This window comes from Rhamphochromis longiceps, linkage group LG15 (assembly GCF_057381845.1).
Source record: "Rhamphochromis longiceps isolate RC_006_pf linkage group LG15, R_longiceps_female_GT1.1, whole genome shotgun sequence".
Taxonomy (NCBI): domain Eukaryota; kingdom Metazoa; phylum Chordata; class Actinopteri; order Cichliformes; family Cichlidae; genus Rhamphochromis; species Rhamphochromis longiceps.
The window spans coordinates 16,027,408-16,050,292 of record NC_140571.1 but is presented as its reverse complement, the minus strand read 5'-3'; the positions used below and the strand labels follow the sequence as shown (position 1 = coordinate 16,050,292).

Genomic DNA, 22,885 nt, shown 5'->3' with positions numbered 1-22,885 from the left:
TGGAAAATATAAGTGAGCTGGCTCACTTTCTTATGAATGTGTACTGTGGTTTCTCCAATTACACTCAGTGCCATGCACATTACAAAGCCTTGCTCACACTAATATATGGTTACATGCAGAATACTTCAAACATTTTGTCATCAAATAACAAAACAGGGTGTCAAGTACAACATTTATTCACTTTATTCCATACTTTTTTGTTTTTGTCTGTTTACAAGACATATGGCAGAGACGCTTCTGCACGGTGAATATTTATCAACACAATAACAACATTTACATTTTAATGACTCCTCCAGTTTACAAATGACACAAAGCGATAAAGCAAAAAGAAATGCAGCGAGTCACACCTCAACAAACATCAAGCATATAATACATGGCTAAAATATTTACAACAAAATATCACAATACTATAATACAGACTGTACATAAAACCAGGATCAGTGTCATAGCAAAGCATGTCTAGAATGCTAAATCCTGGGAACACTATATCATATTTTCAGTGGTGATAACTCATATCCTTAAATCTTTTCATCTCTTCACATTAAATGAAACCTATTCTTCCTGTACGGTTGAATACATTGAGATGACCTAATAAAGCAGCTACTACATACACAAAAACGGTTAAACATGTTTGTATCCTGTTGTTCCACAGTGCTAGGCAACTTAATGACACACACACAGTCATATCAAACCATATCTATTTCTTTCACAGCTGACTGACTGCAAATCTATCTGCATCATTTACCTTCACTGCTCTCACCTCTTATGATCTTGTTCAATCATGTCTAATGTGACATATATGGTCTTAAGTAATGCCTTTTCTTGCTGTTTTACTGGCACGTGCTTACTCAGTTTTTCAGTCTCCGGGACAGGACTCTCCCCAGAACTCTGACTTCGATAGGGGTTGGCTGTGCTGCTGTCTGAGGAAATTAATGCAGTGGATTCTCCAGGAGAGGGAGGCGTCTTTGCAGGTTCAACTGGACTTTCATCCTCCGTATAAAGACCAAGAGTCATTCCTGAGTTTGCGTAGTCCACTATGTATTCACTGGCTGTGTTAGTATCATAGCCTGTAACTAATGAAGGGGTAGATGTGCTCTGCGCTTTCTCTGGGTATACTGTATCACAGTGGCTTTCAGATGGATTTCTGAATGGCTGGAAGCAGATTCCCTATGGATACAAACACACAGACAGAAGGGAGCCGTAAAACAAAAAGCTAGGATGAATTACAGCAGCTTTTATATATTATCAAGACTCGGGCATGGATTGTTTCTGTAGTCAGTGAAAGCTAAACCCTACATAGACATGATAACTCAGGATAGAGGACCTCTGGAAGAGGGAAGATGTTAAAGGAGTCACAGTGCATGGACACATAAATGAGTTCAAGACAGAAACTTCAAACTATGACAAAAAACATCTGTAAAACATCTGTGTGCCATTCCAGAAAGCAGGTTCAACAAAGCATAAACTCTGAGTTGCTATAAACTCAGAGAGTTGAAACAGCCCTGATTATGTTCACCCTGAGTGAAGAATGCATGCGTGAAAGAGGATAGCAATCATCGGTGAAGCTCTGATACCAGGATTCCCCATGGCAACAGGTAAATAAAGAGCAGCACATGAATGCTTATGAATCTGGACCGTGATAGCTGTCATAAAAAAACATGAGGGGAGAAAAGGGTCATTTAAAATCCTCCAACTTGAATTGTTTTAATCGCTGAAGCTCGAATTCCACCAAATTTTACATTTGATTTTTAGATCAGATTTTTCAGTTGTAATCTGACAAATTACAGAAAATGAAAACTGAAGAAATGGAGCAAACACATAAGACAGTTTATTCATGGACCTGCGATATCCGTCAGCCCAGTAAGATTGATTTTGGAGATTATCATTGGGAGTAGTTGAGGAATTTATAGACATTGCACCTTACTAAATGTTGCTCAGTGTCATTTGACTGTATTTGACTGCATGACTATACTCAAACCTGAAGTGCCATCAGAACATATTAGAGCTCTCTGCAGTTATGCAAACATAGCATATCAGCACAAATATTCATGTGGGCTAATTTTACAGTCACCTTGGAGTCACTGAATAGAGTCAAATGTAAGGCCATCTTCCTCTAGAGATAAAGCTAAGCCCAGCTCTAAAGTTACACACTATGTATCGCACCATCATTGCATTGTAAACGTGCATATATGGATTTGGTAATACAAAGAATGTATGCATATTTTTATACTTGAGCCTAATCTGTCTTCACTGCTAGAACTGTGACTACAAAAATACAGAACACACCAAAAATACTTGTTCAGTCAAACTAATTTCATAATACTAATTTCTGACAAACTAAAGGGATTTTTGTGTCTCCGTGGGATACAAATTTTTATAGTTTTTAATAAACCTGATCAGAGTGCTGAGTGCTTATTTCCAACTGGGGTTTTATGTTTTGTCAAGCCAGCTAAGGCAAAGAAAGCCTGGTTGTGTTGAACTTCCTTTATAATATAGGCCTCAGGAAGTGTGGGGGGAAACTGTTTAAGATGATATTCAGAAAACCACTTTCAGGACAACTGAAAATACCAATTATTATTTTTTATTAATCCAGCCGCCAGATTTTGGTAGTTAACTTTTTGATTAAATCACAGAATCTTTTTTTCAGATCTCAGAAATTTGAGGTGGATGTGCAATGATCAAGAAAAAACATCTTAAACAGCTTTTTTCATTCAACACAACAAAGTCAGAGAGACTCAGTTTGCTGACACATGTGACAAGGTAAAACAGAAAACCCTCACACTGTAAAATGTGAAAGTAAATTACCAAGTAGTCACTTTAGCAGAAATATAGAATAACATTCAGCTTCTCTACAATTCAAGAAAGCACAAGCTGATGTATTTCTACCTTTTTTTGCTTGACAATGAAAAACCTACAATTTAATCATGCAACTTCTTCAGCAACATTAATGCAGATATAATGCATCCCACTGGACAGCCTCAGATAATAACACACATAGTGAAGTTAAAAACAAGCAGAGACACATGAGCACAAAGAAAATCTAGAAAACCCATGTGAACAGACACAACGACTGGACTATTTATACACCAAGGAGTGATTTGGGATTAGAAACGGGGAGAAAAACAGGACAGATGTGCACATAATCAAAACAGATGGTGGGGACAAAAATAAATCTGAAAAACTAAAAGAAGACAAATGAGAAAGCAAACTAACAAAGTAAAAATGAGAAGAGGAAACAATAACTCAAAAGCCTAAACTACATGTGAAAATATCACCGCCCCATCCCGCAAAATTCATCATTATAAATCAAGGGCCATGACATCCTCGTCACCTTTTGTTGACTTTGCGATGCCCAAACACCCACAGAGCTGAGGGCTGGATTTGGCACGGGCTTCTCCTGGAATTTCTTCCATCTAAACAAATAACACACATCATTAACACATCGTTAGGAAGAAATCTGTAGAAGTGTTTGGTGCCAAAAATGTAATCACAACATGACCACAATGTCTTAACACATCAGAGCCTGTCTTCCACTATTGATGGCCTGGAAATGTTTTTGGTTCAGTGTTTGCATTCAAAAGGAGCTCGTAACAAATCATCAATAACAAAAAGAGACTGAAACTTACTGAACAGCAATGCATAATCCGAGAAATAACACCAGGAAGATGATAACGCTTCCAGCGACACTGAGTGGAGTAACAAGCCCTGGATCTGTTAAAGACATTTCAATTGATCATTGAGCACTTTGCAGAACAGACATTAAACACTCTTAAAAAATCACTGACTGGATTTATACAATTTTAAATAATTAGTATTACCACAGCAAAGAAAAGAAAAAGTTCATAACATTCGGTTTAATTCAGATACTAGTCCAGTGAGTCATAACATTAGAGGTTAGGATCTTAGTTCTTAGCACGCAAACAAATATCTTAACACTGATCAACCGTCGGCTGGCAATCTGTCACAGTGTCTTCTCATGGTTGATAAATAGTTCCAAAGGGAGGTGAATCAACGTCAAGACGGCTTCAGGTACTTCTTGACTGTTATCTGGGTGACGTTCTACCCAGACAGACAAGTGTTTATCGCAAGGGTGGCTCAAACCTCTTCCTCTTGCCCTCCTTGCCCTAATGAGCCAATCAACTTCACACTCAAACACAGTCTCGGTCGTTGTGTCCTTGGGTAAGACACTTCACCTGTTGCCTACTGGTGGTGGTCAGAGGGCCCGGTGGCGCCAGTGTTCGGCAGCCTCGCCTCTGTCAGTGCGCCCCAGGGTGGCTGTGGCTACAATGTAGCTTGCCATCACCAGTGTGTGAATGTGTGAGTGAATGGGTGGATGACTGGATATGTAAAGCGCTTTGGGGTCCTTAGGGACTAGTAAAGCACTATATAAATACAGGCCATTTACTTGCTTCTCACGGTTTAAATTGGTGATATCAGCACCAGACATAGATCATTTGTACCATTTTAAGTGTACATAAAAATAAATGACTTTAAAGTGTTGTTTATGTCTCGAAATTAGGTAAATATAACCCGAGATCAACAGCAGCTCGTGACATATAACACTGTGAAATGGTCTAAAAAAAGTGAAAATGAAGAAGCACTGTGTGAAAGACCGAGTATACCTCGTGACTCAGTAGCTCGTAGAACACATTTAGCAACACAAATGTAAAGTAATTGTTTTCGGTATGAATTTATCAGTCTCTCATGTCCAGTGTTGGGCAAAAAGTAATTAATTATAGTTACCAGTTACTTCTTCAAAAAAGTAACTGAGTTAGTAGCTGAGTTATAAGATTCTAAAAGTAATATGTTACTAGGAAAAGTAACTATTGCATTACTTTAAAAAATGTTTAACCTTCTGGGTCCAGACTATAATTGGCCGTTTTTGACTACTTTTGATTTTACTGCTATAGTTCACCTTTAAAAACTATTTACTTTGCCTTGTTTGGTATCATTATTTTCAGCACAACCTCACATGTCTGAATCTACAGTTTTTTCATTTAGACAAACTGTAGTAACACAATAGATCTAAAATTAGACAAATAACATAAAATCCGAGTAGAAAAAGTTATATTTTTTACTGTAAAAACCATAAACATGTTTAATGAATCATATTTCATAACTTTAAATGCAAATATAAATTGCTAATTTTAAAATCCTCTGCACAAGTTTTGCAGACAACAAAGTTATTTGCAGCCATTTACCTTTTACCTTTTTTTAAATAACCATTTCAAACTATTTAAATAACAATCAGGTGTTCTGCATTAAATAAGATGCCACACAAATTATTTGTTCCACTCCAAAAAATAATTTCTGTCCACTATAAAGGAGAACATCACAAGCCTGGTGTATCACTCCTATATACTGTAATCTGCCTTTGGTGGCTTTCTGACAGTACCTGTAACATTCAGCAGTCGCCTCATTGTTCCCGTCAACCCGCTGCATGACGTACTTCTCTAGAAGAATGTCTCAGGTTTGTAGCCCCAAAGGATACAGCCTCATTGTTTCTGCAGAGAGGTATATACTGTTTTTTCTTCATTAAATTATATACTGTAAATGCTTTACTGTTTTGTTCTAGAGAAATCTCTCTGCAGAAACAATGAGGCTAAAAGTCATGACGTCAGTAATCATCAAGCGTTTAGAGGAAAATGCATTAAAATCAGACATGACTATGTCGTGGAAATCAGCACATTTCCTGTATCCTTTGGGGCAACAGACCTGAGTCACTTTCATTAGTAGTCTTAGTTATTCCGTATTGAGTTTCTTATATTCCCCATTTAGTTCCTTGAATATTACATTTCCCCTTGTGTCTGTGTCCTTCTGTGTCCCTCTTTGTGTGTCTGTGTTTATGTGGGTTGTGTGTGTGTCTTTGTGCCTGGTTTCCCATCCTTGTGTTTCATTTCATGTCTCCCCGCCTTTCATGTTTATCTTTGTTCCTCAGCCTGTCATCATTGTCATCACCATTGTTTCCTGTTTTATTGTGAAAATCTTGCATTCCCTCTTCAGTGTGTTTAGTTTTGCTTTCTCTCACTCGTCATGTCTAATTTGTCTTAGCTGTCTTCCCCATGTGTTTCCTGTTCCCTTGTCATTCCTTGCATATTAAAGCCCTCTGTTTCCCTCTGTCCAGCGTTCTCCCTCATTCCCCACCATGTGTTCTGCCTACCTGCGTGTTTAATTTCATGTATATTCCAAATTTAGTTAGTTTTGTAGTACAGCCATCCAGCAATAAAACCGATAAAACTTTCTGAGTTCATTTTCACCTCCATGAGTCTGCATCTAGGGTCCATTCCTGCCTGCCTTACATGACCAGTTCATGACGCCACTTTGGTTTCATCCAAAGGACAGGAAGTCTCGGTTTGTTCGGGTGCAACTTTGCATGCCTAAGCTAACTGCCATGTGCAACTCTTCTAAACAAGCCATACTTGTTCATTTACCTAATTGCACTGTCTAATTGTACACTGCATTTTTGGATTACTTTGTTAAATAAATAATGGCACAGCATAATATGTCATGTTTTGTAGTTGCTTTAATGTTGCATTTACCTAATTTTAAGACCTGCTAACGACTGCGTTACTTGTATTATATCCTGATACAAAAAAACCTGAGCTGAAAGAGAGTGTACTTTCTTGTTACCATGACTGCATGTGGAGATTCAAAACCACTTAATAACCAGAGTAGTTGTTGAGTTTTAGGTTTTTGGTTCAGTTTTTGCTGTTGTGCTGTGACCAATTTCGACCATGGCAATGCCCATGGTCATAGACTTGTAGATAATATTACAATAGCAAAGTAAATCCTGCCACGCCTTTTTGTCTGTAAAAACAATTAATATTTTATGGAAAATAAATGATCCGTCATTAATTATTAAACTTTTTCTGCAGTTGTCAAGTCTGCCGTCAGCAAATAAGTGCTGTTGTGGGTCTCAGAGCAGTAAAACTGCAGCATCCTGTTTCTGACTTTCAGGAATGTTTTTATTTGTTTGCGTCCTTAGATACATGCCAAGGTAACTGCTGGAAAACACAAAGGCTTTGGATCGAGGCCATAAAGAGATTTTCTCTGAGGCTCATCAAATTTTAATATTTGGCACTGATGTCGGGATTAGGCTGTTATTACTGCTATGAGTCAGTTGAGCTGTGTTTGGTTAAAGCTCGACTGTAGGAAAACACAGGTTCATGACTGGTAACAACAGCCATTGAGTTATTTAACTCACGAATGTTTTGAGTGGATTTAAATATAAAGGTTGCTAAAAAACATAAAATAAATAAAACTACACAGACATTGAATGGACTAAACTAAGCAAAAACATTTTTTGCTGTATTTTGTTCAATCCAGAAAACAAAACGAAAAAATAAAACTGTGTCACTATTGACTGAAATAACAATCTTTACTGGCCTGACATGCCAAAGCATGATTATTGTGCTGATGCATCTGTTGATTATTCACCAACTTAGTATCAGGGTGGTATTGGGTGCACCAAACCAAAGATAATCCGCTCACAGGCTCATTCTGAATCATTCCTCTAAGTCAGAGCTCTTATAGACCACTTACCAAATTTTGTGGTTGTAAATTTCTCATCACTGCTTTTTGATATTCCGGTCAGAGCCCTGGCATCGACATTGACGGTGTACTGGGTGTCTGGACTCAGATCTTTTAAAGAGACGTTCCTCATTTTGCCATCCACAGTAACATCTGGAAGAAACCCATTAAAGAAATGCTATGAATGTTGCGTTATATGAAAGTGTGCAAACTTCGCACAAGTGCGTTGCGTACTCACTGAGATACAGTACATCCTGCGTCTTGTAGTAGTTGACTGTATAGCTTTGAACAGCACCGCTGCATTCCTTCAGTGATTTCGTATTCCAGCTCACAAAGGCTTGTCGGTAGCTAGGTACAACTGTGATAGCAATGCTGTCTGGATCTGTAGGAGCGACATGGGCAACATCAGCTTGGGACAGCATTTTAAAAAGTACTGTTTCAGAATGAGTCAAAAGTTTGGACACACCTTCTAATTTAATGAGTTTTCTTTATATTTACTACTTTCTACATCAGGGGTGTCCAACTCCAGGCCTTGAGAGCCGGTGTCCTGCAGGTTTTGGATGTGTACGTGATCCAACATAGCTGATTTAAAAGCCTATATGACCTCCTCAACATGACATAGTTCTCCAGAGGCCTGGTAATGAATTAATCATTTGATTCAGGTGTGTTGACCCAAGGTGAGATCTAAAACCTCCAGGACACCGGCCCTCTAGGCCTGGAGTTGCCTACCCCTATACATACTGAATACATCAAATATATGAAGCAAGCATTTATGGAATTATGTAGCAAAGAAAAAAATGATAAATAAATATGTCTTATATTTAAGATTCTTGAAAGTAGCCACCCTTTGCTTTGTTGACAGTGCTGCAAACCCTTGGCTTTCTCTCGATGAGCTACATGTTGTAGTCACCTGAAATGGTTTTCACTTCACAGGTGTGCCTCGTCAGGGTACATTTGTGGAATTTCTTGCTTTCTTAATGAGGTTGGGACCATCAGTTGGTTGGTTACTGCAGTTGTGCAAGAACCAACCAGCTAAGTAAAGAGAAACAAGAAATAGACGTGTCCCCCAAGTGCAGTCGCCTTAAACCATCAAGCGCTACGATGAAAGTGGCTCGCATGAGGACCGCCCAAGGAAAGGAAGACCAAGAGTCACCTCTGCTGCTGAGGATAAATTCATCCGAGTCACCAGCCTCAGAAATCGCAAGTTCACAGCCCCTCAGACTAGAGCCCAGATAAATACCACACAGAGTTCCAGTAGCAGACACATCTCTACATCAAGTGTTCAGCGGAGACTGTATGAATCAGGCCTTTGTGGTCAAATAGCTGCTAAGAAACCACAACTAAGGAAAAGCAACAAGCAAAAGAGATTTGTTTGGGCCAAAAAACACAAGGACATTAGACCAGTGGAAATCTGTGCTTTTATCTAATGAGTCCAAATTTGCGATTTTTGGTTCTACCATGTCTTCATGTGATGCAGAAAAGGTAAACAGATGGTCTCTACATGCATGGTTCCCACCGTGAAACATGGAGGAGGTGTGATGGTGCGGGGGTGCTTTACTAGTGTCACTGTTAGGGATTTATTTTAAATAGAAGGCACACTGAACCAGCATGGCTACCACAGCATCCTGCAGCGACATGCCATCCCATCTAGTTTGCGTTTAGTTGGACCATCATTTAGATTTTCAACAGGACAGTGACACCAAAACACACCTCCAGGCTGTGTAAAGGCTATTTGACCAAGAAGGAGAGTGATGGAGTGCTGCGCCCAATGGCCTGGCCTCCACAGTCACCTGACCTAAACCCAGTCGAGATGGTTTGGGATGAGATGGGCGCAGAGTGAAGGCAAAAGGGCCAACAAGTGCTCGGCATCTCTGAGAACTCCTTCAAGACTGTTGGAGAACCATTTGAGGAGACTACCTCACGAAGCTCATCGAGAAAATGCCAAGAGTGTGTGAAGCAGTAATCAAAACAAAGGTTGGCTAATTTGAAGAATCTAAAATATAAAACATTTTTTTAATCATTTCACATTCTTTTGTTTTCTACTAGTGCTGTCAGCGTTAATCTCGTTAAAATGACGTTAACGCCATAACCGCATTAACGCAAATCTCTGTTAGTGAGTTAACGCGTCTCGCCCCGTGTGAGGGCTGCACGGCGTCAACGCTTCAGCGCAGTTAGCTCGTTAATGCATTTGCGCCGTGCAGCCAGTCGGTTATGGGTTGCAGTTATGGCGTTAACGTCATTTTTAACAACATTAACGCTGACAGCACTGTTTTCTCCATAATTCCATATGTGTTTATTCATAGTTTTGTTGCCTTCAGTGAGAACAATGTAAATAGTCATAAAAACAAGGAAAAATCATTAAATGATAAGGTGTGTCCAAACCTTTGCTGGTAGTGTATACATCCAAACATCTGAATTACTTACCTCCAAAACTGGAGCAAACATGAAGGACTTTTGTGCCCTGACCTGTCTTGTCATCAAAGAGGGGCGTTACTGTGATATTATATGGCTTTTTTTCCTGGAGGCCTGTAAGAGAGGGGGAAGACTAGTCTGAAAACTGATGACAGAGAACTAGCAAGTGACTGTTACAGCATACTTGTTTAGCTTTTTAGCCACACAGCTCAACAGTGATTACGTGCATCCCTTAGAGGAGTTTTGTGCTGTTAGTGCCAAATTTGAATTTGTTCTATGCTTTATATGATACCGCCTTTAGCTATGGTAATATTTTAGCTAGAAGCCTATCAAGAGTATAACTAAAGTACCAAAAGCTGTGTAATCTAAACATACCAAAGCTCCAAGTGCACCAAGTGAAGTGGTTCTTATGATCTGTTTATATGATGAAATGCTTCTTGGGATTAGTATCTATTATAATCTAGTATACGTTTCAGATTTAATATGTGTGCAACAATGGATGAGAATGATTTATTTGTTTTAACAGTTATGCTTATAATTAAATAGTTTAGGTCATCTGTTTCCTCATCTGAGGTTTGAAGGCATCCAAAGAGTTATGAGAGAAGATTTGAGAAGCCCTGAGATGACTACAGGGTTAGAATGTAGAAGAAATAAAAGTGGGGACACTATGAAAGGCACTTGGGTGAGAACTGTGATAAACAAGAAAAAATTAAGTAATAGCTTCACAATAAGCAGCTTCCTAGCATAAGTAAACACAGATGCTATTGAAGCAGACCTACAAAAACTAAATGGAAATGAAGAATACAAATACAGGATCTATTTCGGTGATTGTCCTTGTTTGTTAACCTTTGAAAAATAGTGTCTTTTCTAATACTTAAAAAAAAACAAGAAACAGATTTTACCTGGTCCGTGGAACCAGACCTTCACAGAAACATTGTGAGTAAATCTATTTAGCCTGGCTGTTCCTCTGCTTGCTTAAACACAACTGAGCACAAAGAAACACCGCAAACTGCAACACATCTCAGGACACAGTTTTCAAGAAATAACTGTTTTTCTGTAGAATGTATAATGGATTACAGAGCAGCTTTTAACATCTATCTCACCCAGGCTATGCATAATTTGCTACACCCATGAACCAATGATGCTGGAAGATAAGACACAAATGGATCATGTCTTTGCCAATAAATCGGCATGACTCAGATTCCAGCCACAAGGCTCCCTTGGAATTTATTAAACATCCATCTATCAGCCTGTCATCAATTTATCGTTATCACACTGCTCTCTAACGTACCGCTGAGTGTTACATTCGTGTACTCGCTCTCTTTCCAGTGGTACTGACTTCCATCCTGGGTCCAGTCAATTTTATACCCACTGACTGGCTGCATAGGAGCCATCCAGCTGACCTTAATAACTTTGTCATCAGATAAGGTCTGGATGTTGGTAACTTGAGGAAGGCCTGCCGATTAGATAAAGTGAAAGAAAAAAGAAGCAAATTGCTTGACAACACAGCAAAGCCTTTGTCCATTAAACTGAAGCAATCTGGTACATCAATAATAATTGCCCATTAAAAATGCTCAGTAAAAAGCATTTAAACTTACTCTCTCCAACGGCCGGAACATAAACGGACTTCACCACAAGAACTTCTTTATTCTGGAAGACTGTGAGATTTATTCTGTGTGCATCTTGGTTTACAACAACATCACAAGTTGTGTTGCCACAGAAGGTATAATTCCCTCCAGTCATGTGTTCACTGTCATGAGTTTGTTTTATGGTGTAATCAAATGTGCCTCCACAGTCTTTAGGAATACCCTGTGTGGATAATTTGAAGCTTGTCACATAAAAAAATAGAACATACAGAAATCTGCTGTTTAAAGACACCAATGAGATATTTCCTTACCTTCCACATGACACGGACTTTTCTAAGTCCATTTTCTTCCAGTTCAGACACTTTTCTCCACAGGCGCAGGTTGACATGATTCTCTGTAAAAGGTCAAAATAAGAAAAACTATTTTACGCAGGCAGGAATATTATTATATTTGAAAACTGTCAACGGTTTTGGTCTGAAGCCAAGAAAGGAGAAAGCAGTGTGTCTGTTCACACGTTAAATAATATCCTGGAGCTCATGGTAACCGCTGCAAACAACTACGTGTTTACAGCGAATAATTCAATCATTCATCCACTTTGTGAACTGCCTCTCCAGTTCGGGGTCACGGAGGGAGCTGGAGCCTATCCAAGCTCTCTCGATGTGAGCTGCGGGGTACGTCAAAGACCGCAAGTCCATCGCAGTTCATTATTTTTAGTAATTCTGCTGCAGAAGTTGTAGACTGACCCTCATCTTCGTGTTACATGACATCGGTTCTCTGGAGGGTTTTTTTTTTTTAAACACTACAGTCATATTACACAGCATAAAAGACTAAACTTTTGACTTTGTATTATCACATTCAAGTCCAAACCTGCAACTCAAAATGTTTCAGACTTCATTCCTTTAACATTCCTTGATAATGTTCCCTCTCAGGGCCTCAAACCTAAGGTGGCCCCTAGAGACAAAGCATGTACAAACTCCACAACACTTACAAATTCCAAAGCACAAAACACATGCAAACTCCAAAACACGTACAAAATCCAAAACACGTACAAAATAAAAAACACGTACAAAATACAAAACACGTACAAAATACAAAACACATGCAAACTCCAAAACACGTACAAAATACAAAACACAGGCAAACTCCAAAACACGTACAAAATACAAAACACATACAAACTCCAAAACACGTACAAAATACAAAACATGCAAACTCCAAAACACGTACAAAATACAAAACACGTGCAAAATACAAAACACGTGCAAAATACAAAACACGTACAAAATACAAAACACGTACAAAATACAAAACACATACAAACTCCAAAACACGTACAAAATACAAAACATGCAAACTCCAAAACACGTACAAAATACAAAACACAGGCAAACTCCAAAACACAACGGAAGTGTTCCAGGACGCTAGGGGCAGTGTTGAGCTCGATTTGCAAAATAAACGGTTTGTTGCAAACACATGGGCTGTATCCCAATTCAAGGCTGTTGATTTTCTTTACTCATTTCAGAGATCTTGACCCCCCCCCCCCCCAATGTTCAGCACAAAGTTACACCTATGCTTACTGTTTAGTTTGGTCACATGTAGTTTTTCCTTGCTCCAGTCACTCCAGATGGCCTTCCCCAAAACACAGCGTACTGAAAAGCCGTAGGTAGTGCAGGAATCCACATTGTTGATCATGATGGACCCATTAGCTTCATCATTTAGTAGACAATATGGTCTTGTATTGTTTCCAGTCTCACTGTGGTCACACTAGGAGAAACAAACATTTCTTCTTAGGAACATCACTTCACTTCTAAAACATACTCAAAGCTTTTACCAACAGTCACTAAATTTATAGGGTGCATGTTTAAAAAGAATCGAGATTTATAAAGGTTTATTTTTTATTTTGTTGAATTGATTATCCAGGGAAAAAAATCCATGCAACAAGGAACTTTTTTGAAGTTGAGGAGTTTTAGATTTCTTTTTAAATAATTTATTACATTAAGTAAAATACTTTTCTTGCCAAATGTCACCACTATTTGCCAGAAGTCATCCTTTAGCTGAATGTTTTTATTTGTTAAAAGTAATGTTTAATCTTATCTAAAGATAATTAATTGTAACTTAATTAAAAGGAATATTATAATATTAGTATTATAATATTTTTTAATTCTTAGAAACATTTCGAAACAAATCGCTGTCAAAATTGAATGCTGAAAATATTTTATAATGAAGTTAAAAATGAATATACTGAGAAATCAATTGCGTCAGTTATGGATACAGCCTAAATATTCAGCTATAGAAATATCACATGCTGCTTATTTATTTTCTATTTGTTTCTTCCAACTAGCACAGTATATCCATTATGTCCCTCATGTATGTATTTTATTTCCCATTCCACAGCTTTATGTCCCTTGGGGAGAAAACTTACAAACATACAGTACAGCTCTAGGTGAAATCCGCGAAGTAGCCGACTTTGTTAATTTTTGGTTTTTTTACAATTATTATAAATGTTTTAAGGCTGTAAAAACCCGTCACTACACACTTTATGCACTTTTCTCAGACAGGCATGAAGATTTTCACACTTTTATCTCTTGTTTAAACACTCTCAAAGTTCAAACCTTCGTAGAAAAATAAGTCCAGTATTATAGAATGAAAACAAAGGAACCCTTGGTTGCCTTTGACGGTGCAAAAACGTTTAGTCAACATTGTTGAGTTTGTTGGGGAGAAAACTTACAAACATACAGTACAGCTCTTCAGAGTCACACTGCCACAGCTCGAAGATTTATGTAAATTTGACTACCTGAACGCATTCTATACTGTGCAGGAGACACAGCACGAGATTGATTGATAATGGTCTACAGCCAATCAGGACGCAGAACACAATGCGCTGCAAAACAGCGAGGCTGCGAAACGTGAACCGCATTATAGTGAGGGACCACTGCATATGATTTTTAGGTGATTACAGGTTATCAAATTTGTGTTTTACCTTCACTACCTGTGCAGCAAATGTGTTTTTATTTCTACATTCCTCAAATACCGCAGAGATTAGAGGTTTGAGACAAGCCAGCTTTTCCTTACCTCGACAATTTCTCCTCCAGCTAAAACCTGGAAGTGAAACAAGTCCCCAGTTAGCCATGAAGGGTTAAATATTGCAAACATGTTGGCAGAAACAAAAAGAGCTTATATAGTGTCTACATTTTATTTCCCATTCCACAGCTTTATAGCAGTTTATACCATCTGCACTTTTGCATCTGATGACGCAAATACTGTTTATGACTAGATATATAATTTTTTTCTGGACAGAAATCTTTAGCTAAGGCACATATTGGGTACTATTTTAAAACATTATTGCTTAACCAACTAAATTAACTTTCACAAGACTCTAGGCAAAACTATTAACATGTGTATTAGAATTTCCTTTATTTATGTATTATTCACATTATTTACTTGGGTTTTAGCAGGTCTCAATGTCTCACACCTTATTCATGCCATTGAACAGCCATGTGATTTTATTTCAGGAAGTTGGGAGGAAGCAGACAAGTCTTTTGTTTTCAACCACTGTATCAGGTAGCAAGGGAGTGTAAACAGCTGTGCACTGCCTTTTGTTTCTGTAGAAGGTATTTAAACCCAGGGCTGTTCTGGGTTCAGGAGAGACTCTGCTGGTCATTTGCCCCGCGATGGCTGCTCCCACCAAGTTTGGGTTTTTTGTTCTTTTTAATTAAAGGATGCCAGCTACGCTCACCGTTTGTCTGCGGGCTTTATTAAGTTAAACTTCCACAACACATGAGGTGAAATAAGTACAGCCCAGGATTTAATAGCTTGTAGAACAAACTTTAACAGCAACAAATCGAAGTAGCCATTTTCTGTTTGACTTCATCAGTCTCTCACATGCTTCTCACATTGCTTCATTGAGGTTTGTGGGAATTTGTCTCGTAATGTCCCGCCGCAGCATTTCAGTCAGATGGACTGGACATTGAATGGGTCATTGCAACAGCTTTATTAATTTCTTTTTCAGAGAAATTCAGCCATTCTTGTGTAGCTCTGCTGCTGTCCTTGGGATCACTGTCCGGTTGCACATGCCCGGTTCCAGCAAAGCTTGAACTATCAGATATACTCGTCCCATCTGACTCTAGAATACTTGCAGAGGAGTTCATAGTTGACTCAATGACTACAAGGGGCCCAGGTCCTGTGACAGCTGCTATGAGCTGTTTGTGCTGATATGTTGTGTTTGGTGGTCGTGTGCATTATGGCCAAACATTTCTGTGCTGCTATGTTCCTTTTAGAGAGAAGAGGCTTTCTCTTGGCATCCCTTCCAAACAAGTCTTACTTGTTCAGTCGTTTTCTAATTTTGCTGTCATTAAGTTTAAAATTTCACATGCTAACTGACTCCTGAAGAGTCCTTTCAAAGTTTGACCTGGAGGCGAATTTACTTGGAAATTAATTCCTAGAAAGACTGTCTGATTATGTTAGTGCTAGTTACACTTGCTCATCAGTTAATCTAGTGCATTTGCATAGCAGCATCAAGCTGCTGCTTACTCTCTTAATTCCAGTGGGAGAATTGTTTTTTGACATGACTGTAGATCGAGATGACACATTTTTTGGGACTTCCTTTTTATTTTGTCTTCCTGGAAATCTGTTTATGTAACTTGCTGTTTAACGTATGAAAATGACATAACTTGTGGTCATCGTCATTGAAACTGTTGTGTTTCATTCAGCATTTTTATGGCAGTGTCGTAACTAATTCTTGTTATTGTTTCAAAGTGAGCAGCTGTGCATGTAATGAAAGAGCAACGTACTTTCCTGCATTTGACTTCACAGCGACCCGGCTCTAACGGAGAAAGTCGTCGCCATTTAACTGAGAGCGAACCTGCAGAGTCAGCCACCTCTAGGTCCTTTGGGGGAAGACTTTTACCTGAGTAGCAGACATTTCAACATCATCAAAAACATTCATAAATATAGTTATATGCAATGTAATCCATGTCACTTACTTATGTCATGTAGCGCAAATGTACGAGGCTCAGAGGAAACATTCCAGTGATGAGTTGTGGCTTTCACGGTAACAGTGATGTTGTCATCTCGAAGTGTGAATAGTTCTGTGAGTGTGCATGTTGTTTTCTTTGAGTGGCATTGTAAAATTTCCTTTTGTTTATAAAAAACACTGAAGGAAAGAAAAATCTATTAAATAATTTAAGAAGCATTAAAACAAAGGGAAAAAAAATCTACATTAGTTGTTATACACAAGAGAAAGAAAATACAAAACTTACCTCTCTACGGCATAGTTCACTGGGGGATTCATGTGATGCTCCCATGTGCATGTGAGGCTGTCTAAGCCACCGCTTTCCTCTTGATTAAGCTTATAATGGACACATGAAATATTTCTGGGTTTTGCTGCTGAAGAGAAATTAAGTTATTAATGTCCTACATTTCCCTTTAATGCAGGAATGCTCAACTATATTTATGTTGGTAATGGAAGAAAATGACTTCTTACAGTACGTTTCTATAATGGTGCCTCCAATGACTTGCTGAGTATCTGCAGTATAGCACTGCAATGTCGCACGAGGGTGAGTGAAATTTCTGAGTGACAAGACTGTGTGTGTGCGGTTCAACATGCTGGACAGGCTATCATCAATGCGATCGTTGTTCAGTTTCCAGTAGATTTTGCTCGTGCCATCGCACGCGCTCTGACATGTTATCGTGATGTTCTCTCCCGCTTTGATGTATAGATCTTTAGGGTAAACACTGCAGGTGTTGCTGTTGGGGCCTGGAGGAAATGATCATTTTAATTAAGGTAATTGAAAAAACTCTTTTGTCTCTGTAGCAAAAACTGAAGCCGGCAGATGGATTGCTTAGGTTATCAGATGCATAGAAAGAGGGAAAACAGCTGGCTCACAGAAAGCACTAAAGCATAGGAAAAAAGCGCTTGCATGAATGGGTGTCTTGGTCTCGTCCGTGCCCACTCCGGGTCAGGGACCAGACCCTGCCCCAAGTGGAGGAGTTTAAGTATCTCGGGGTCTTGTTCACGAGTGATGGGAGAAGGGAGCGGGAGATCGATAGACAGATTGGTGCAGCGGCTGCAGTGATGTGGACACTGTACCGGTCTGTTGTGATGAAGAGAGAGCTGAGTGTAAAAGCGAAGCTCTCAATTTACCGGTTGATCTACGTCCTTACCCTCACCTATGGTCACGAGCTGTAGGTAGTGACCAAAAGAACGAGATTGCGAATACAAGCGGTGGAAATGGGTTTCCTCCGAAGGGTGGCTGGCCTCTCCCTTAGAGATAGGGTGAGAAGTTCGGCCATTCGAGAGGGGCTCAGAGTAGAGCCGCTGCTCCTCCACATCGAAAGGAACCAGTTGAGGTGTTTCGGGCATCTGACAAGGATGCCTCCTGGGCACCTCCTGGGTGATGTGTTCCAGGCATGTCCCACTGGGAGGAGACCCCCGGGGCAGACCCAGGACACGCTGGAGAGATTATATCTCTCGGCTGGCCTGGGAACGCCTTGGTGTTCCTCCGGGTAAGCTGGAGGAGGTGGCTGGGGAGAGGGAGGTCTGGGCTTCTCTGCTTGGGCTGCTGGCCCCACGACCCGGCCCCGGATAAGCGGAAGAAAATGGATGGATGGATGAATGGGTGTGAACGGGTGACTGAGGCATTTTGTAGAGTGCTCAGGTAGAGTAGAAAAAAGATCTATAAGGACCACTTCATTTTATTCTTTTTATTTCCTCCAGCACTCAACTTCTAAATTCTTCTTCTCTGATTATGTCTCATTGAGTCCATGTGTCTTGGTTTTATCTAACTCATCATCTTTTCTTACCCCTTTCCTCACCTGTGTCCCCGTGTCTGTCTGGTCTCTCAGTGTTTGCTCACCTTTCTGTCATTGTGTCAAGCCTGCGCATTTGTGCTTTGTTTTTTCCTGTTTTATTTTGGTGTCTGTTCTTACTTGTATCTTATTTGTATTTCTATTTCCTTTTGTCAGTTGTAATGAGCCCCAGCTGTGATCCCACCTGTTTCCCTTCCCTTCATTATTCTGTGTGAATATATATTGTCTCAGTTCTTCCTCTTGGCTGTGTCCTTGCTTCTTGTTGATTTTCCCTCTTTAAAGAGTGTATTTCTTATTTTTTAACCTGCATTATTTTGTGGTTAGTTGAAGTTCAGCAATAAAGCTGCTTGTTAGTTTTAACCCTTGTTTCTGAGTGCTACATTTTGGTCTGACTCCTTACTGCAACAATACCAGCCTCGACTGTTTGTTCACTTTTTTTGTATTTAGCCCACACTTCCTCTTGTACAGAGGGTTTTTTTTACACTTGGGTTGGGTCATAGTCTGCTACTCTGAGAATACGAAGTTCTTCTTACCCAGCTTCCTTTCTTTTTCTTGAACCAATTCTCATTTCTTCATATTTTTGCTTCCAGGAAATCAGACTTTCTTGTCATTTTTCTTTAAAAAAAAAAAGGAATAGTTCTCTAGGTTTTTGGAAAGTCTTAAAAACACAGTCTGACAGGCATAAAATAGGATTTTGCATCAACCAGTTGGTTCCCAAAGAGCGAATTAGTCGAAACCTCTGCATATGTCAGCATAGTGTGCAGTGTGTCCTTAAAAGTAACTGAGGAAAAAAGAAGAAGTGGCAAGCAGTAAAAAAAGATACTCTGCAGCACATGATCACATGAACGTGTCCTCAAGAAAGAGGAAAAAAGTTAACAAAAACCTGAAAAATAACCTGAGATGTGAACCCAAACACAGAAAAGTTCCACTAAATTTTGATCCACCATGAAGTATCATCTGGAAAGCACCTGACTGGAAATGGCTTCATTATTTAACCTGACAATAATCCCAAATACACCAATGCAGTGAAAGCATACCAGGATATAAAAAACACACAATGTAGCACTATCATTCATGGATCTGCCTCAACTTTATCGAGCAGTGTGGGACCATCTTGACACAGAACAGAACAAAAAGGCAGCCGACATCCAAAGGAGAGCTTTGAATGTTCTTCAAGGAGCCTGGAGAATTATTCCTAAAAGTTTGGGCTGTGCTGAAAAATAAAGGTGGTCATACCAAATATTGACTTTTAAGCTTGTTATTTCCCCATTTTCTCAAGAAAATATAAATAAATGAGGAGTGGCTTGAGACTTTTTGCTCACCTAACTGTAATCTAATCCCACTTCTTAGTCCAACACAATTTTAAATCAGCAGAAAAATCTGTGCAAACTGGAGACTGAATGTGATACAAGAGAAAGTTTTGTTAATTAGGCTTTGCATCTTATGCAAAGATTTAAATGTAATAAAGTCACGATCACTAAAAGTGTTAAAACATTAATCTATAGCATTCGAAATGCAAAAATAACCAGTGTAACATCCAGAATAATGCAAAGCTATCAAGAAAAATCTTTTTCTTATTCTTGCTGTTCTTGCACTGTTTGCTGCAACGTAGAAGTTTCGCAACTGAGATGAATGAGTCAATCAAGTATGTCAGCAGCCTAAAATGAATACGATATGATACACAAGACTTTCTTTGATGACTCGTTCTGTAATTTCATCAAAGCTACACCATAACACCGTCCATGCCCAGGTTAGTTTTCTTACCTGGAAAAACTCATCATGCTTATTCCATCCTTTAATGTGATGACTTTATAGCTTGCTCACAACTTTACTTAATTTGGCATGCTTGTGCAAGTTTTAGCTGTAACAGGTTCGTTCCATGTAACATTTAAAGCTTATTTTTTGATGACCAGAAGTTTCCATTTTAGACAGCCAGCGTTGAATCAGGTAGTTTTTGTTTTGTTTTTGTTTTTTTAATGAGTCTTAACTGTGATCATCCTGAAAAGCTCGATCATCAATCAGCAGGATGGACATATCTTCAGTATTTTAAACAGTTTTTACTGCCATGTCTGTGTTAACTGGAGGCATTCTGATGAGTTACAGCAGGAAAATCCCAGGTGCTAGCTACAGTAAGACAAGCAGCATAGCAGGCCAGTAATGCCATAACCCTGGAAACAATAACACTTAATTGAAATGCAATAGCTTACGCTTTGAAAACCTACCCATGAGCCACTTCTCAACAGACGTTTTTGAAAAATGAATTTTTGCTTGTTTTTGTGTAGATTAAGCCTTACATCCTTAGAGAAGCTTATAGTTATTTAAAAAAAAAAAGATTATTGTTTGGGCACTGAGAGTAGAGAATAGACAGAGTCTGGGGTGGTCCAAGGCCCAATCACAATCAGTGACTTGAATAATGTAAATCTAGAAGCCTGTGAACCTTTATTTAGATCAGAAAGCAATTTAGTCAGATTCCCACAATGTCTCATTTCAAGTTCCTACGCCTGATCCTCATCCTTGCATCTGTAACATACTGCAGAATGCCTCAGGGGGGATTCATGGAAAGTATGCTATCAATTCACAATACTTTCTGTTAGTGCTCACTAACAGTTTCAGGTTTAAAGCTTATTATGTGAAGCAGCCACAGAAAGATTTCAGTTCACATTAACGGTACATGAGCTCTTTGAGATTCATTATTACAAATAATAGCATCGTGACGATCTGACACGACCCTGAGTCTGCTATGTAAACAAGATGACATGCTCCAAACAGCATCAACTCTTACACCGTCATCAATTAAAAAGAAAAATTTCTGAGAAATTTCTGTGAAAACGACGATCGCTGGTGCTCTGACTCACATTTAGTGACTGAACAATAACAAACTAAATCTTCAAAATTCCTCTGAACAGGTGTGATGTCTGAAATGTGTATTGCACTGCATTTGGTTTGAATCAAGCTGCTTTTCTCATGCTTAGCACCATATGTACCCTGTTCCCTGACTTCCAAGAGGTCAGTGCCCCCTGTGGTGGCATGACAGAGACACGACCTTAACATTACTTACTGTACAATATAAAGCGCCTTGAGGCGACTGCTGTTGTGATTTGGCGCTATATAAATAAAATTGAATTGAATCGAATTGAAACATTAACAAATAATTTCATAGTTTTATAAAACCGGTGAAGAATATTACGCCAGAGTTAATACATATTTTACCTTTGATTCATGGTGTTTGAGTCCCATGAATCAATGAGACTACCGGAGGTCTCCCTGGCCCTTTGGAGGTACCTCACCCTCAAGTTGGGAAAACATGTATAAAGACTTGTTAATAATGTAGTTTGTAATGTAGTTTGGATAGTTTAGATTATTTAGCACATTTCTCCTGATAAAACTGTTACACTGAAGAAGGATGGTCTAGTTTTACAATATTTAATTGTTGTGTTGTTACTTTAACTTATCTAAAAAGGACAATGCGATCATCTGTTATAAAGAAAAGCAACAGACCATTAGAGGAGTTCCCAGAATAGGTGTAACCTTGTACAAGTTAGAAAGGAAAAGCACTGTAACTTTTCAATCTGATTAGATTTGTTATTGCATAAGTTGTTGTTTTTTTTCTCTTCTAGTCCTCATGGAAAATATTTAGACAAGCAGGGACACTTCCATGTAGAATATTTGTTGATTTTCAGTAATCGGAGAAGGATTGTCAGACATTTCATCAGGTTCTGTTCACTTTGGTTAAAAAATGAGGTGTTTTATTAAATCAATGGAGCCACATATGGTTACCACCTATCCGGATCTTTGCTTTTAGAAGAAAAACGAGTCATTCTTAGTAATGCATACTTAAACAGAAATAACACCATTCAAAGCAAAACTCTGATACAGTTAAAAAGTTTAGGATTCTGATCTTATTTCAGATCATAATTATTTAAAATGCTGGAGGTTATTATTCTTTCAAAGTGAGAATATTTGTAGGTAAATTTGGGTCTAAGCACACATGCAAGAGTAGCTACCCTTCATTACTGAAAGTAGAACAAAAAATGGGCATTTCCCATAAAGCCCAGAACTGAGTTTTATTGCTCAGCATATCTGGAAACCCCTTTAATACTTATTTTGTTTTCCAACTATGCGACGCATAAAATGCTAAAATTGACTTACCAGCACGAATGGATGAGATTCCAGCCAGGATAAATACAAGTTGGAAAGTGTACATCTTTTTATCCTGTAATCAGACCTCAGACAAATCCGCTGTTCAAATGCATTTAGAGCTGACAGATATTCCGCTGAGCAACACAGAAGCACTCCAACGGCTTCAACCGAGGCTGTTATGATAGACGGCACCCGACCCTCCGCCACATTTTCCTAACTAACGCTTTATTTCAGCCATCATGTAACAGGAACTGAAGCAAACCCTGAACTGAACAGGAGGTATTACCCAACTGGAAAGACAGAGAGAAAAAGAGGAAGTGAAGTAACTCCTCAACCGCCTTCAAACTTTGATTATTTCAGTCTGTTATTATCTCGGCGACGTGAAAGGGAGCTCATTTAAATACCTCCCC

General features: G+C 38.9%; 1 protein-coding gene across 3 annotated transcripts; it reads right to left on the bottom strand.

Annotated features, from left to right (window-relative positions):
- Positions 1-178: 178 nt before the first annotated feature.
- LOC146652449 (interleukin-6 receptor subunit beta-like) lies at positions 179-22,868 on the bottom strand. 3 transcript variants are annotated; one of them, XM_085381518.1, is made up of 16 exons: positions 22,485-22,868; positions 17,011-17,283; positions 16,787-16,910; positions 16,511-16,680; positions 16,319-16,434; positions 14,601-14,627; positions 13,106-13,292; positions 11,840-11,922; positions 11,541-11,751; positions 11,234-11,398; positions 9,955-10,056; positions 7,769-7,912; positions 7,543-7,683; positions 3,627-3,711; positions 3,332-3,413; positions 179-1,167 (listed from the first exon to the last, which is right to left on the bottom strand). In XM_085381518.1, the coding sequence occupies exons 1-16, from the start codon at positions 22,537-22,539 to the stop codon at positions 757-759; spliced, it is 2,376 nt and encodes a 791-aa protein (XP_085237644.1). In that variant the 5' UTR covers positions 22,540-22,868; the 3' UTR covers positions 179-756. The 3 variants fall into 3 exon arrangements, with proteins under 3 accessions (XP_085237644.1, XP_085237645.1, XP_085237646.1); XM_085381519.1 differs by lacking the exon at positions 17,011-17,283 and having other exon boundaries at positions 16,787-16,913; positions 22,485-22,867; XM_085381520.1 differs by lacking the exon at positions 17,011-17,283 and having other exon boundaries at positions 22,485-22,867.
- Between the last annotated feature and the right edge of the window lie 17 nt (positions 22,869-22,885).